Source organism: Stegostoma tigrinum, chromosome 1, assembly GCF_030684315.1.
Source record: "Stegostoma tigrinum isolate sSteTig4 chromosome 1, sSteTig4.hap1, whole genome shotgun sequence".
In the NCBI taxonomy this organism is placed as follows: Eukaryota; Metazoa; Chordata; class Chondrichthyes; order Orectolobiformes; family Stegostomatidae; genus Stegostoma; species Stegostoma tigrinum.
The window spans coordinates 115,056,136-115,073,596 of NC_081354.1; the positions used below are offsets into that span (position 1 = coordinate 115,056,136).

The window sequence follows — 17,461 nt, forward strand, 5'->3', positions numbered from 1 at the left end:
GCAGGATCAAATTCCTCTTATTTCTTATCTTTTTGCTCCCTCTCAGTACCAATATCAGAAGACACATCTCATTTCCAGTGTGTTCTGAGAAGACCTACCTCTGCTAGACTATCATTTCTCTTAACGTCTCCCTCATGTCTAAGTACTTAATAAACATAATTTCCTCCCAATAAATAACAGGAAAAGTCAAGCTTTTATCTTTCAGTCTTGGCCATAAGCCCCATTTCCACATCCACGAGTTCTCCCATCACTATTCTCCTTGTTACATCCTTAAAACACACCGGTAGATTTATTAAACAAGATTTCCCATTCAGATCCCTGCAATTATACACTCTTACTCTGTTTTGGCCCTCTTGATCAAAGTTTTTATCTTCTTTTACTGAATTCCAAACTGATCCCAGGTCTCAAGCTTGCTGGTTTTTCTGTCAGTTTTGTATGTCTCATCTTTGGATCCAAGACTGAACTTAATTTATTTATTTTTTCAGACATGGTTGAGCTACCTTTTCCCCTTTTTAATTTTGCACCATATAGGAATGAATTATTATAATCATGCAAATATTCTTTAAATACATTTTGGCGCAGCATAGAGGGAAGTGACCCACTAGCTTGATTGTTGGTTGCTGTGATAAACTACTAGCTTTGTGTCTGTGTTAAAAGACAAGGCAAGAGATAAGTACACTGAGCTTTTAGGTTCTGGAAATGGCATTAAAGTTCTAAAAGGCAAGGAAATGAAACAAAGAACTCTGGATGCTGGAGACCTGAAACAAAAACAGAAATTGCTGAAGAAGCTCAGCAAGTTGGAGAGCACCTGTGGAGAGAAGACAGTTAATGTTTCAGGTTCAGCCTGGACTGAGTTTCTCCGGCAATTTCTGTTTTTGCTGAAAGACCACGCAGAACAGAAATGATGTGTGTATCCAAATAGGTGCAAAGTAAGCAAGCTCTGAGAGGAAATTAAGAGCCCACTAAGATGTATTCTGCCGCAATCCATCACATGGGTCTCTGCTTCACAGCAGCATTGGATTGCGACGTTCGCTGCGCAGTGCAGTATGGAAATGGAGAACTGTATTCTCAGAGTCAGAGATGTGCCACAATGCTCTGAAGGATATATGCTATCATTGGCTGTAATATGTGTTCTGCGTCTGCTCACAGCTTTACATGGCAAATGCACAGCATGTGCTTTAACCAAATGACCATGTCTGAGAGGCGTAGTGTTCAGTCAAGGCAAGTGGGTCTGTTGTCAGTCAGGGTGTACCGGCCTTAGATCCCTTGGGTATTTGTCCAGAAATTTGACAGTTTGTTGGCAATTTAGAGCGTTTAGGATTAAGGATGCATGTCATTACAGTCCAGGGAGTGGGCTATGGTCACTCCTGCAGGTATAATGCAACCAATCAGGGGATGAGTAATAAATCAATCAGAGTTCAACAGAATTCAGTTACGGGTCACTCATCAGTAGGGGCTGTCCTTCTACGTTGGTCACAGAGGTGGGTCATGGTCAGTCCTGAGGAATGGCAGGATGGTGCACTGTGCTGGTCATTATAAAAAGTTTAGCCCTGCCTTACACAGGTTTCTAATATAGTATGATGTGAAAGGCAGGTTGTCTGCGTAGCTTCATTCTTGGTACTGTGGATATCATTAGTCATCAGACAGGTGATGATGTAAATAACCTGAACTAAAGAATCTTGCATACAGTATGGTTATTTCCAGTAATTTATTACACATATCATCACATGTTTCTGTTTGTTTCCATCTCACAATGTGTACTGTGAAGGGCTATTCATGATTGGTCGCACTTTATGCGGATCCACAACTGGGCTTTAACTGTGGCGCCAGTGGTAGGAATTTTGGATAATCCTGGCAATGACATGTATTTGCTGCACAAAATAGCACACAAGACTCCTGAGGCATGTTACAAATAGAACAAAGTGAGAATGTAGAATTACTTGCCATGGTCCACCTGGAGATCGTGGAAAGGAACCCATCGTAAACCTCCCTGCACAGCTTATTATTGGTAAAAATTCACCCCAATGTAACTCACGTTGTACTGGATAGTAAGTTGGATTAGCAACTCTACTGTTCTTCTCTTCTACACTTAATTACCAGTTATCAATTTAGAAGGCAATTTGTTTTCTTTGTATATGAGCAAGAGCCTATTTTTGGCTTCTGACTTCTGGGATTTCATTTTTTTTTAAGTTGTTGGTTCTTGGGCAAAACCATTTAACAATCAACAGCAAAATCTAAGGAAGTATGCAAGCTTGCACTAAAGCTGACTACAAGCTATAGAGCTGGGTGAACACAGGCCAAGCAGCATCGTAGGAGCAGGAAAGCTGATGTTTCGGGCCTAGACCCTTCTTCAGAAAATCTTTCTGAAGCAGGGTCTAGACCCGAAACGTCAGCTTTCCTGCTCCTACGATGCTGCTTGGCCTGCTGTGTTCATCCAGCTCTACACCTTGTTGTCGCCGACTCTCCAACATCTGCAGCTCCTTTATTAATTTATTATTTATTAAAAGCATGTCTTTCTAACTTGTTATGCCAACCAAGAGCATCAAGATAACAGTATGAACTCTCTGCCAAAACCAATTTAAAAGTTATTACAGCCTGAACCTGAGAGATTTTTGTGTTTGTTTGATTTGATATTTTACTTTCTTGTCGCAGGCAATGAACATGTAAAGCATCATGAAATTATAGCCCAAATTTTAATAATTTCCCCAATTTCTCACTGTAACCACCCAAAATTTTATTAGTAAACACTGCTTTTTGCTCTATTTTGTTAGGCTAAAACAGATGCTGAATGACCTTCTCCATCAACAACATCAAGACAAGAAGCCAGAAAATCAAAGAGATAGTGGTGTGCCACCTCCATCTCCCAATAGTTTTGTCTTCCCTCCATTTAGTTTTCCTTCCCCATCGTTAAATCCATTAAGCATGTCTCGATTTCCAAATTGTTCTCCTTTTGTTCATGGTAAGTGCAGCTATGTGTAAAAGTAGTTGTCCTTGTTTTCTCTAAATTCCAGGCTTTATGATGCAACTAAGAAAGTAAACAACTGCTTTACGAGTGAATCTTTTTTAAATGCAGAATTTACTTCAAACTTAGGTAAGATTAGCCCAAACAGAAGCCAAGCATTTTTATATAGGAAGAGAGCATTCTGGGATAGTAATATTGTGTGGTCAAGCAGTTCTTTAAAGAAAAATGAAGGGTTGGAGAAGTTTGTCTGGGGACCTTGGACTAAAATTAGTGATATTTAAATAGGGCTTTAAAAGGCAATTACAAGAAAATTATAATGTTAATTTATCTTTTTTTAGTCTTCTTTATGAAACTATAGCTCAGTGAATGTGGGGGTAAGCGGTATACAATCTCAAGCTATTAGATGTTGCGGCACCAACAGTTTACCCATGACTTAGTCCAAGTGGTGATTTTGGGAAGCTAAATGATTTTAGAAGGTTTGGTCAATAAACATGATTTCCTACATCGCAAGTTTTACTGCGACTGGGACCGAATAAATAGGGCTGTAGTAGCAGATTCACTGGCAATCCAGCATTATCAATAATAGATTTCTGTTGTCATTTTCTGAAGACTTCACCTATGTGTAAAATAGGACGACTTGCTGAAACTGCAGGAGTTTCAAAACCTACAAATAAGCTCATGTTAGTTGCAGGTCAGTTTTCTCGACCCAGGTTGCAGTGTAAAAAGTTCTTCAAATTATGGAATATCTACAGTGTGGAAGTAGGTTGTTTGGCTAATCAAGTCAACACCGACCCTCTGAAGAGGATCTCACCCAAACTCACTACCCTACCCTATCCCTGAACCTTGCATATCCCATGGCTCATCCATCTAGCCTGCACATCCCTGGACACTATGGGATCATTTAGCATGGCCAATCCACTTAGCCTGCACATCTTTGCACTGTGAGAGGAAACCAGAGCATCCAGAGGAAACACATGCAAACCCAGGGAGAATGTGTAAACTCCACACAGGCACATGGTTGAGAGTGGAATTGAAACTGGGTCTCTGTGTGTTTTGTTCCTTAATGCTTTTGTGTGAATAGATGAATAAAATAGGCATTACAAAAGTCAAGTTTAATTGCTTTGAATAACCATCCAACTTTTGAGTGTTGCATCTGTTTTGATGTGCAGCAGCTTAATTATTTTCCTGTTGTAGTTATCTTCTTCAGCTGTTAGTTGCCTCCCTTTGTATTTTTAGAGGTTGTTACAAATTCTGTTCTGTTACTGTTGAACACTGCACTCAAACTAGAAGGAAAAAGGATTTCCAGTGTTTTGGCTAGTATAACTTGAGAAGGCTAAGCTTGCATGCTGTTAACAAACTTGCTTCCTACCAAGAAGGAAACAACCTCAACTGATCACCTAAATTGTCTCAAGTATGCTGTCTGAGTGCATTTAATCAGTTATAAGTTTAGTTGCTTGGTGTAGTGTTGCAGGGGAATCTGTGATTCAAGCTTGGTACCTTTCATTTTTACACTGAAGGTGTAATATGATTAGAGGCTGTAGTTTTGAAATTGTTTCACCTTAGCTTAGAAGACCATGCAAAGTTATGCAATATTTATGATTCCTAGCTTTCTCCTATTTTACCATTGGCTTATGTGTTCGTTTCTGGAGTAGTTCAAAGGATGGTTGACTGCTTGAGACATATAGGCCTTCAAGTCCATTGTAAAAATGCCACTATTTTCATTTTACGTATTATTCAAAAGTGTTACGTTGTTCAAAGTCTTCCATAATTAGCATTATCTTCTGTTCTTAACAGTCCACTTTACAATCAGTTCAGTGACAAAGCATTTTCTGATTTAGAGTGAACACATTGTTTCTTGACCTTCTGCACTATCACCTGTTGAAACTTGATTGTGACTGTACAGTTTTATTATGTTTAAATTATTATACCACTATAGCAGTTACATCAGGTGAAGGCATTTTAATGAAATTCAGTTCATTTCAACAATCTAATACTTGGCACTGTAGTTGTCATTTTGTTTCTGACCAAAATGATAGGTCGAACCTCGGAACTTGCCTAGCAGTTAACAACTGTCTTAATTCTACTGCTCATTGAGATGCAATGCAGCTCAAGTTATTCATAATCAATTTATATTTTCTCACAGGTTTTAACCTTAACCCAATATTTCCTCCTGGACTTAGTGATCTGACCCAAAATGTAAGTGTCCAAAGCAATGAACAACAACCAGTTGTAAGCGAGCACAGCATTTCTGGAAAAACAGAGTATTTGGCCTTCCCAAAGCCATTTGAAAGTAATTCTCCAAAGTACAGAGAGAACAAGTGGTATGTACCAAATTTACAGCTTGCAATGGTTCTTACTGCTTTCTCTTAGTGGTTTTGCCTCCCTTATTTCTGAGGTGACCAGTTTCAAACTAGGAGTTTTAAGTCAGTATATTAACAATATATTATTAAAGTTTATTTTGAGAAAAGTTACCTGTGTTTGCTGAAAATTGGTGAAGAGGAAGACACCGCTTTAACCTTCCAGTTTTTTGCAAGATTCTGGGACCTATAAATTTGATCACTCCGACATTAACCCCAAGAATGGACAGATATGGCAAGGTCATGTCAAATTCCTATTCAGTTAGTTTTAAAATATTTAATAACCTAAGCTGAGGAAGATTGATGTGGTAGCATATAATGCAGCCTCAGGAGAGGGATTAAAAAGATTGTGAAAACCGTGAGCCCTGAGAGAAAATCTTCAATCATGTAAAACCTTTCAACTCTCCATTAGCAGGTAGCATCAAAACTTGTATTTACGCTTCTACAAAGTCATCACATGTCCTGTGGTGCTTCATTACAGCATTCCAAAGAAAGCAATTAGCCATGTACTTGCTGAAACAGAACATTTGTTTAAGGTCGCTCACAGATGTCAAGAATTTGTGCCATTGGGTAGTTACATTTCCTCCATGTGAGCAATAGTTACCAATGTTTTGATTAGGCATGAGTTCCTAAAGAAGTCCAAGTATACAGTGGTAATAAAAACACAGTATTGGAGAAACCCAGCAGATCTGGCAGTATCTGTGCAAAGTGAAACAGAATTAATGCTTACAGTCTATTATGACTTTCTCGGAATTAGAAGGAGCTGTAAAATACTGTTCGTTTTAATATGCTATAGACAAAGGGTGAGGAGGAGCAAGTGAAATAGGTTGTTCGAGTGCCCAGAGCAATACATGGAGGCAGTGATAACTCTGGTAAAGGTTCTGTGAAACAGGTGTAATTGTGAACTGTGATACAGAAAAAAAAAAGCACTCTGCTGAGAGCAAGACCAACAAGACACAGAAGACACAGCCAATGAAGAGTGGGGAAAGTAAGAAAAGTGGAATACGGAGGTTGGATTCTGAAGCTTTGGCCCTTGTGGAAAGATTTTTTTAAATGTTATTTACAGTTTCCTGATGAGTGTTCTGTATTGATTGTAACTCAAGGTAATAAGAACATAAGAACTAGGAGCAGGAGTAGGCCATCTCATCCCTCGAGCCTGTCCCACCATTTAATAAGATCATGGCTGATCTTTTGAGGCTCATCTTCACTTACTGGCCTACTCACCATAACTCTTAATTCCTTTACTGTTGAAAAATTTATCTAGCCTTGCCTTAAAAACATTCAGTGAGGTAGCTTCAACTACTTCACTGGGCAGGGAATTCCACAGATTCACAACCCTTTGGGTGAAGAAGTTCCTCCTGAACTCAGTCATACATCTGCTTCCTTTTATTTTGAGGCAATGCCCTCTAGTCCTAGTTTCACCTGGTAGCGGAAACACCCTCCCTGCCTCCACTTTATCTATTCCCTTCGTAATCTTATATGTTTCTATAAGATCTCCCCTCATTCTTCTGAATTCCAATGAGTATGAGCCCAGTCTACTCAGTCAGTCGTCATAATCCAACCCTCTCAACTCTGGAATCAACCGAGTGAATCTCCTCTGCACCCCCTCCAGTGCTAGTATATCTCTCCTTAAGTAAGCAGACCAAAACTGCACACAGTACTCCAGGTGTGGCCTCTATACAGCTGCAGGACCGTATACAGCTGCAGCATACCCTCCCTGTTTTTAAACTCCAACCCTCAAGCAAAGGGCAGACAAAATTCCATTTGCCTTTTTAACCACCTGCTGCACCTGCAATCCCACCTGCAGCAATTCATGCCAAGGACACCCAAGTCCCTGTGCACAGCAGCGTGCTGCAATTTTTTACCATTTAAAACATGGCCCATTTTGCCGTTATTCCTACCAAAATGGATGACCTCACACCTATCAACATTGTACTCCATCTACCAGACCTTTGCCCACTCACTTAGACTATCTATATCCCTCTGCAGGCTTTCAGTGTCTTCTGCACACTTTGCTCTACCACCCACCTTAGTGTCACCCACAAATTTTGACACACCACACTCAGTCCCCCTGAGGCACACCGCTAGCCACTGACTGCCACCCATAAAAAACACCCATTTACCCCTACTCTCTGCTTTCAATTGGTCAACCAATCCTCTATCCATATCAGTGCATTACCTGTAATACTGTGCAACTTCATCTTACGTAGCAGCCTTTGGTGGGGCACCCTGTCAAATGCCTTCTGGAAATCCAGATACACCACGTCCACAGGTTCCCCATTGTCCACCATGCAAGTTATGTCCTCCAAGAATTCCACCAAATTAGCTAAATATGACCTACCCTTCATGAACCCATGCTGGGTGTTCCCAATGGGACAATTTATATCCAGATGTCTTGTTGTTTCTTCCTTAATGATAGATTCAAGCATTTTCCTCACTACTGAAGTTAAGCTGACTGGCTTATAATTACCTGCTTTTTGTGTGCTCCCTTTTTTAAACAGTGGCATCACATTGGCTGTTTTCCAACCTACAGGAACCACCCCAGAGTCCAGTGAATTTTGGTAAATAATTATCAGTGCATTTGCAATTTCCCCCATCACCTCTTTTAGTACCCTGGATTGCATTTCATCAGGGCCAGGAGACTTGTCTATCCTTAGCCCCATTAGCTTGCCCAGCACTGTCTCCTTAGTGATAATAGTTTCTAGGTCCTCACCTGCTATAACCTTCTTGCTATTAGCTTTCAGCATGTTATTTGTGTCTTTCACTGCGAAGACCAACACAAAATAACTGTTTAATGTCTCGGCTACTTCCTCATTCCCAGTTATTAAATTGGCCTTCTCATCCTCTAAAGGACCAATGTTTACCTTCGCCACTCTTTTATGATTTACATATTTGTTGAAACTTTTGCTGCCTGTTTTTATATTCTGAGCTGGTTTACTCTCATAATCTATCTTACTTTTCTTTACAACTCTTTTTGTGGCTTTCTGTTGGAGTTTAAAGACTTCCCAGTCTCCTAGTTTCCCACTACTCTTTGCTTTTTGGTATGTGTTTTCTTTCAGTCTGATACTTTCCTTTATTTCCTTAGACCTCCATGGCTGGCTCTCTCTTTTCCTACAGCTCTTCCTTTATCACTGGAATATACTTCTGCTGAGCATTGTGAAAAATCGTTTTGAAAGTCCTCTACTGTTCCTCAATTGACCCACCATAAAGGTTTTGCTTTCATTCTACCTTAGCTAACTCCTTCCTCATTCCTTCATCGTCTCATTTGTTTAAGCACAGGACATAGGTACTGGATTTAACCTTCTCTAGCTCCATCTGTATTTTAAATTTGACCATACTGTGACTGCTCCTTCCGAGAGGATCGCTAATTGTGAGATCATTAATTATTCCTCTCTCATTACACAGAACTAGATCTAGAATCGCTTGCTCCCTTTTAGGTTCCATTACATATTGTTCAAGGAAATTATCGTGGCTGCATTCTATGAACCCCTCCTCAAGTCTGTCATGACCGACCTGGTTTGACCAATCAATACGTAGATTAAAATCCCCCAAGATATTGCTGTACCATTTTTACATGTATTAGCTACTTCTGTGTTTATTGCCCGCCGCCCCACAATGTCGTTATTTGGTGGTCTGTAGACCACACCTATCAGTGACTACTTCTCCCTGCTATTCCTAATTTCCAACTAAATGGATTCAACATTTTGTTCAGTAGAACCTATATCATCTGTCACTACTGCCCTGATATCATCCTTAAAAATCAGAACAACACCACCTCCCTTAACTTCCTTCCTGTCCTTCAGAACAGTTTGATACCCCTAAATATTTAACTCCCAGTCATGACCATTCTGTAACCATGTCTCTGTAAAGGCCACTAAATCAAACCCATTTGCCATGATTTGCACCGTCAACTCATCCAACTTGTTTCGAATGCTCCAAGCATTCAGATAAAGTGCCCTTATGCCAGTTATTGTACCTTCTTTTTGGGTCTTATTATCTCCATTTCTAACGACTCTTGAGTTCTCCTTCCCTTAACTTTTTTCCTAATTTTCAATGGAGTTAAGCTTCCTCGTCACCTGCTAACCTGCTGCTTTGCCTTCCACTAATTGTTATTCTCCCTTTACACTCACTTCTCCCTTCCCCCCATTTACTACTTTAAAGTCCTATTTACACCCCTATTTACCCTCTCCTCCAGAACACTAGACCCAGCCCTGTTCAGGTGGAGTCCATCCCAGCGGTATAGATCCCTCCTGTCCCAGAACTTATGCCAGTGCCCATGAAAAGGAAACCCTGTTTTCCACACCTCTGTTTTAGCCACGTGTTTGCTTCCCTGATCTTCGCCTCCCTGTGCCAATTTGCACGTGGCTTGGGCAGCAACCCAGAGATTATGACCCTTGAAGACCTGTTTTTTAATTTTATTTCTAGCTTTTCGTAATCCTGAAACGGGTCTTTTTTCCCAGTCCTGTCTATGTTGTTGGTACGTACATGGACTACCACAACTGGATCCTCACCCTCCCGCTCTAGTATCCTCTCAAGCCGGTCAGAGATATCGCGCACCCTGGCACCGGACAGGCAACACACCATGCAGGATTATCTATCCTGCTCGCAGAGGATACCCTCTATCCCCTGATGTTGGAATCCCCTACAACTACAATCTGTCTTTTTGCTCCCCCCTCTTGAATGGCCTCCTGGACCATGGTGCCATGTCAGGTGACTCATCCTTCCTCCAGCGCTGTTCCGCATCCACACAGGGAGCAATTGCCTCATACCTGTGGGACAATATCAAGGGCTGCAGCTCCTGTGTTCATGTCTGCAGGGTCTCTCGACCTGCCTCACTTGCCGTCACACACTGCTGTCCCTGCCCACGGATCGAATTAACATTAGTTAATCTACCAGGTGTGACTGCCTCCTGGAACACGATATCCAGGTATTTCTCCCCCTCCCAGATGTGCTGCAGTGTTTGGAGTTCGGATTCCAGCTCATCAGTTTTGAGCCGGAGCTACTCAAGCAGCCAACACTTGCTGCAGATGTGGTCACTACTGTTCTCAATGGGATCAGCTAGCTCCCACATCATACAGCTAAAACACATCACCTGGCCTGCCATCTCTACTTAGTTCATTATTTCAAATTAATTAGTGTTTTTATTTAGTTTCGCAGCGTTCTCTGCACCAGTCAGTTTACCCCATTATATACTCAAACAGACCCCTGCTTTGCCTTCTGACCCATTCCCAGAGGATTTGCTGTCTTGGTGACCATCCCGAAAGATAACCAAGAAATGAGGGGAAAAAATGCAAATAGCTTACCTGCTCACCACACTTAGTTGTTATTATTGGTTTAGAGGAGGTGGAACGGTCGGAGACACCTAAGCGTTTAGTGTCTCGGGTATTAGTTAACTCCCAAATTTGTTGGGTGGAAGCTTACCTTCCCAGGCTGCCCTCATGCTTTCTCCTGGACTCCCGCTGCTGAAACAACTGAAAAGGTCTTCCACCCATCTCTCCATTTGTTCACAGTTTTTGATGACTTCCCCTACCTTTACTTTCAATAGAGTAATTTTCTTTACTCATGGACTGATTACCTTTTTGTTCCCTTCTTGACGTTCCCTATGTCAATAAAATCTGGTTAGTCTGGCAGAGTTTAAGACAACCAGAGATAGCAAAAACTGCAGATGCTGGAGTCAGAGGTAACACAGTGTGGAGCTGGAAGAACACAGCAGGCCAGGCAACATCAGAGGAGCAGGAAAGTTGATATTTTGGGTCGAGATTTCTGAACAAGGATCCCGACCCAAAATGTCAAATTTCTTGCTCCTCTGATGCTCCTTGGTCTGCTGTGTTCTTCCAGCTCCATATTGTGTTATCACCAAGTGAGAACCAGTTGTCATTCGTTTACTGCCCAGAGGTCCGTTAAACTTCATTGAACATGGAACAGTGCAGCACCGGAACAGGCCCGTCAGCTCACAATGTTGTGCCAAACATGATGCCAAATTAAACTAATCCCTCCTGCCTGCCCTTGGCCCAACCTCTTCGTTCTTTGCATATTCATGTGCTTATCTAAAAATCCCTTAAACGCCTCTATCTCATCTATTTCCACTACCATCCCTGGCAGCATGTTCCAGGCTCCTACCACACTGCAAAACAACTTTCCCCTCATTGATCCTTTGAACTTCCCCCTCTTACCTTAAATGCATGTCCTCTAGTATTAAACATTTCAACTCTGCGAAAAAGATTCTGATTGTCAAATTCATCTATGCATTTCGTAATTTTATAGATTTCTGTCAAGTCTCCCCTCAGCCTGTGACGCTCTGGAGAAAACAACCCGAGGTTTTCTGTCTTCTCCTTATCGCTCATACCCTCTAATTCAGGCAGCTTCCTTATGAAGATAACAAAGTGTGAAGCTGGATGAACACAGCAGGCCAAGCAGTACCTCAGGAGCACAAAAGCTGACGTTTTGGGCCTAGACCCTTCATCAGAAAAGGGGGATGGGGACAGTGTTCTGAAATAAATAGGGAGTGGGAGGCGGACTGAAGATGGAGAGAAATGGAGGTGCGGCTTGAGGTAGGAGGAGGGGATAGTTGAGAGGAAGAACAGGTTAGGGAGGCGGGGACATGCTGGGCTGGTTTTCCTTATAAAATTTCCTTATAAATTTCTTTTCCACCCTCCAAAGCTTCCTCGGTCCTCTTGTGATGAATGTAATACTTTAAATGTGGCCTAACCAAAGTCTTATAAAGCTGCATCATGACATTCCTGACTCTTGCACTCAGTTCCCTGACCTCTAAAGGCAAATATGCCAGATGCCTTCTTCACCACCCTCTCTATGCTTGGCCAGTTTCAGAGAGCTGTGGACTGGAACCCCAAGATCCCTCTGTATATCAATGCTGTTTGGGGTCCTGCCAGTAACTGTGTATGTTTCCTTAACATTAAATTTCCAAAAGTGCAACACCTCACACTTAGCCGGATTCAACCCCATCTGCCTTTTCTCCCACCCACATCTGCAACTGATCTACATCCTGCCATATCTTTTGACAACCTTCTACACTGTGCACAACTCCACTGATCTTTGTAGCGTCTGCAAACTTACTAACCCACCCATCTGCACTTTGATCCAACTCATTTAATATGTCACAAACACCAGAAGGCCCTGTGGAACACAATTACTCACGGACTTCCAGCCTGAAAAACACCCTTCCACGACTACCCTCTGTCTTCTGTGGATAGGCCAATTTTGTACCCAACCAACCAAGTCACTGTGGATCCCATGCATCTTAATCTACTGGATAAGCCTTCTGTGAGGGACCTTTATTGAAAGCATTATTAAAATCCATATAGACAATATCCAATGCTCTACCCTCTTTGATCACCTTTGTCACTTCCTCAAAAAATTTAATCAAGCTATTAAAACCTGAACTGCTCTGCACAAAGCCATACTCACTGTCCCTAATTAGGCCATGCTTTTCCAAATGTGCGTGAATCCCTAGATTAGCCGATACAAAGTCCACTGTGGCCCCTTCTGTGGTTGGACCATCCACATATTGTTTCATGAAACCCCCTTGGCTGCATTAATCAAATTCTGCCCATGTAAATCTGTTGGTCCCGAGGGAGTCCTAATCAATATTGGGGAAGTTAAAGTCAACTATAATGACAACCCTGTTGTTATTGCATCTTTGCATAATCTGCGCACATATTTGTTCCTCGTTGTCTTGGTAGCTGTTGGGCGGTCCTGCAGTATAATCCTATCAGACTGATTGTGCCCAACTTATTTTCGAGCTCGACCCATATTACCTCAGTGGTTGAACCCTCTAGTGTATTCTGTGTGACTGCTGATGTAACAGTTGTGCACGTTTAAGATTTAAACAAATCACCATTGAACTAGAACTGTACATTGACAGTCTGAGAAGGATATTCAATTTTCTTCTTTTGTGAATTAGTGACTTTTTGACAATTCCATTGATTGTGCTCATTCAGTTTAATGCAGTTTATTTCGAGGCATATTTTGAATTGAATTTGAATTCTTAGACTGCTCTGGTATAATTTGAACTCATTTTCCAATAATAATGGAATGCTTTTGTTCCAAGTTGTTATTTGGATATTCATTTCATTGTCATGGATAATTTTTTGATTTGTTTATTGAGTATCAAAGGCCAAATTTGACTATGGCACATGATGGCTTTAGTAAGTTTATCGTGGTGACAATACAGGACTCTTCTTCAGGAGCCTCATCTCTCCAGAAGTGATTCTGCTTAGGTACAGTGCTGGAATCTATGCGGCTTGAACAAGATTTATCACGAATCCTATAAATCTGTTTTTGTGTTACTACACACTGCGCGTAACTGTACTCCAAAGAGCTTTAATTATTTTCATTCGAGCTGACGATCGATTGTATGTTGATTCAACAGTTGGTTAGTTGTTTACTTCTTGTGTCAAATAAACTGAATATTAGTAAACCCATTGTTTTAAAAGATATGATTCTTATAGTTGGAGTTCATGTTTTAGGTTCAGTGACACTTCAGTTCTAAAGAAGAGCCACTGGACCTAAAGCAGACCCTGCAGATGCTGCCAGAACTGCTGAGTTTTTTTTTCAGCAATTTGTATTTTTGTTTCTGATTTTCGGTATTTTGGCTGATAGAGTTCATGTATATCAACAAAACTAAACGTGGAATGAAATGCCAGAAATGTTTTGGCATTCCTTGACTATGTTTGCACTTTGTTCTGCCTCAGTTGTGAAACTTGCCTTAGTTTGTTTTAAAGTAGTATAGTGTTTCATAATATTTCTCTTCTTAACTTCGTACAATTTGTAAATGTTGGCCTAGCCAGCAACCTTATGAATGACTTGTATACATTAATGCATGTGCAAGCCGTACTGATATAGCATTTTTTTTTATATAAAGGATCCACAAACGGGCTAAAGATGAGACAGAGCAGAGTGAATTAATGTGGTTGCATGATACAAGAAATGAATTTGGGGAATCGCCAAGACAAATGCAACCAAACACATCTCTTCCACAGAGTAATATGAACAAACCAAAGCAACACGTTCAGTGCAAAAATAGAAAGAATTTCGAAGAATCATCCCTCGAAAGTTTTAGTAGTATGCCAGATCCAGTTGATCCCACGACTGTAACAAAAACATTTAAATCTAGGAAAGCTTGTGCACAGGCTAGCCTTGCTTCCAGGGATAAAACTCCAAAGGGGAAATGTAAAAAGACTTACTTTCACCAGAAAAACCAGCAGGAAATGACTGCAGGTATGACTTGAGTTCTTTTCTGTTTGAGTACCTTAATTATTTTTGACAACAGCTTGATTGACAATTGTCGATTCAGTGATAGTGTATTTTACATTTGAAAAAAAAATCACAAATTAATAAGAACATAATTTGAAGTCCAGACTTTGGAAAGTTGGAACTTTTGAATATACTAAAACAACAGACCTAGGATGGGCGATGATGATCTTCTTTCTGTGGAGTTTGGTTTAAGCTTTTTTTTAATAAATCTTCTTCTGTTTTCGCCTTTTCAAATCAGAATAGTTTGTGTGTACCTGATTACAACTTTGCAATTTCTGAAACTGCTCTGCCCTTAATACAGATGGCAGAATTTTAGACCAACGCAAATTGGGTCAAAACTTCACTATTCTGATAAATGAACCAATTTTTAATGATTTAAGTACAACAAATTGGAACAGAGGTTTGCCACGTGCAATTGTGTTAATTATTTGCTACAGGGAGAAAGCTTTTCTAGTATTAACAAATTGATTGATACTTAGATTTTAAAGCTGCTTATTTTCTAATAGAAAGTTTAAGTTTGTGATCACTGTAATTGGTTGAATTTGATGATCCCATAATTTAGGAGTAAAGTTGCTTTCAATAGACTTTGTGCTTCTGCATTTAATGTGCGTTTTTTTTTGCTCAATCAATAACAATCCCAAAGGTCATTTCTGAAAAATGATTTCTCTATCCATCATGCCAGCTTATGCCTGATATCATGTGACTTCACCTTTTTTACCAGTCAGCCACAAGGAAGCTTGTCTTTTTTTGGTTTTATTGATGTCCATGTAGACAACATCAACCACTATTCGAAAACAATGTTGCTGGAAAAGCTCAGCAGCTCCGGCAGCGTCTTTGAAGGAAAAGAGTTAATGTTTTGGGTCAGGTGACCCTTCCTCAGTCCTGATGGTGGCTGGGAAAATGTCAGTTTATATGTAAAAAATAGGGATGGGGGTTGGGTAAGGAGTTAACAATAGGGTAGAGCCTAAAGAGAGAGAAGTGCAGTTGAATAGGCAAAGGAGTTGATAGTGATCAGGTTTGGATGGTGAATAGTTGGTAATGGGGACTATTAGTGACTAACAACAAGTAGTGTAATTGCAGGCTATGTGATAACAAGGCGTGGTGTGTGGGGTAAAGGACTGGGACATGGCAAAGTTTAGGCCCTAAAATTATTGAACTCGATAATGAGTCCTGGGGGCTGCAGGGTCCCCAAGCAGAAAGTGAGGTGTTGTCCTTACACCTTGCTTTGCGCTTCGCTGGAACGCTGCAGCAAGCCAGAGACACAGACGTTGGCCAGGGAACAGGGTGATCCATTAAAGTGGCAGGCAACAGGTAGTTCAGGGTCTTATTTTGCAAGAACAAAGTAGATGTTCTGCGAAGCAGTCACCTAGCCTGCGCTTCGTTTCCCCAGTATAGAGGAGGACACATTGTGAGCAACAATTCATTTATCTAGATTCTGGAAAGTGCAGGTGAAGTGTTTTTATGAACCACTTTTTGCTCATCAATCATCTTCACTCCTCACAAATTTCGATCATGTTAGTGAGGCACAGCCTCCCCTGCACAAAACCATCCTGTCTATCACTAATGACTCCATTTGCTTCTAAATGTGTATAGACCTTGTCCCTGAAAGTTTTTTTCAATAATTTCCCTACCACCAGCATGAGATTGCGTTTTTTATTGTGTATTCCAAACCCTGTTCTCTGAAGTGTAAATTTAATTGATCCTTTTGTATAAAATTGATGTGGTAGTCTATCTGATTCTGAGATGAGAATTGCTTTTCAAAGTATGTAGCAATTTTCTCAGCATTGTGATGCATTGGTCACAATCACATACAACAGCAAAATCTGTTGCTGGCAACACACTGCACCAAATATTTTTGTAGTTTTTGAACATCAGTTTAATTGGATCTTTTATTTATGATAAATGATATTGACAGCAATATTAAATGTTTTGCGTGCAAAATTCCTGCAATTATGTAAAGATATTATTGTTGGAACCTGACATGTCAGTAACATTGACCAGAAAAGATTTCTCAAATAATCCAAATTTTTCCAGATAAATTTTAAAATGCTTGATTAATTACCCCCAATTCTACTCAAATATTGCAACACTAAAATTCAGAAAATATTTATACATTTAATGACATTTTCTAAGCTTGCTACTAAGTTCAAGCACTTTTTTTGTAGGTTTTGAATCTGCAAGTAATACTAGTGCTAGTGAAACTTGTCAAGAAAAAGTGTGCCACTCTACACAAACAGAAGAATTTTTGAAACCTCGAACTTGTAGCACAACCAAAGATGAATTACAGGAAAAGTCTAAACAAAGAAAATCAAGTGACTTCTCTTCTGGTATGATAATGTGATAAAACATTGATATTAGTTTGTTCGTATTTTATTGCAAGTTGAAAATTGAGTTCTCCATTTCAAGAATTTGATGTTTGGAACGTGTGTGTTATTCACTGCTATATGTTATAGGTTAAGACTATCATGTCTTTTTATTTGTAAGTTGGTTATTCCTGTCATTGGCTTTGGTTGATGAGACAATCTGAATAAAGGTACTATTATTTTGTTAAAGAAATATTCAATTCTGCATTCCAACATGGAATAGTAACTTATTGCCTGTTGCTGTTCATGCCATCAGTTATCACAGATTTAGTGTTATTTTGACAAATTTAAACCTTACTAAATTGTTGATATATTCAAAGTTCAACCTAACCTGCTCATTGTGTTGTAGAAAACTGTTCCATTATTTTTCTTACTGAATGTGTTTTTATATTTTCAATGACACAATTACATAAATGTGTTCACTTTGTAGTGAACATTTCTCAAAATACTAATGAATGTGTAAAAGCCATTGTAAACCTCACGTAATTTTGCTTCTACTGTATAAT

At 40.1% G+C, this 17,461-nt stretch overlaps 1 protein-coding gene across 7 annotated transcripts in view; it reads left to right on the plus strand.

Moving 5' to 3' along the window:
* pcm1 (pericentriolar material 1) overlaps positions 1-17,461 on the plus strand; it is a 173,252-nt gene that overhangs the window by 80,086 nt on the left and 75,705 nt on the right. For all 7 annotated transcript variants that reach the window (XM_059648029.1, XM_059648026.1, XM_059648031.1 and 4 more), the window contains 4 exons: positions 2,772-2,959; positions 5,106-5,283; positions 14,201-14,556; positions 16,758-16,919. In XM_059648029.1, coding sequence (XP_059504012.1) covers positions 2,772-2,959; positions 5,106-5,283; positions 14,201-14,556; positions 16,758-16,919 — 884 coding nt within the window. The remainder of the gene's footprint in view (positions 1-2,771; positions 2,960-5,105; positions 5,284-14,200; positions 14,557-16,757; positions 16,920-17,461) is intronic.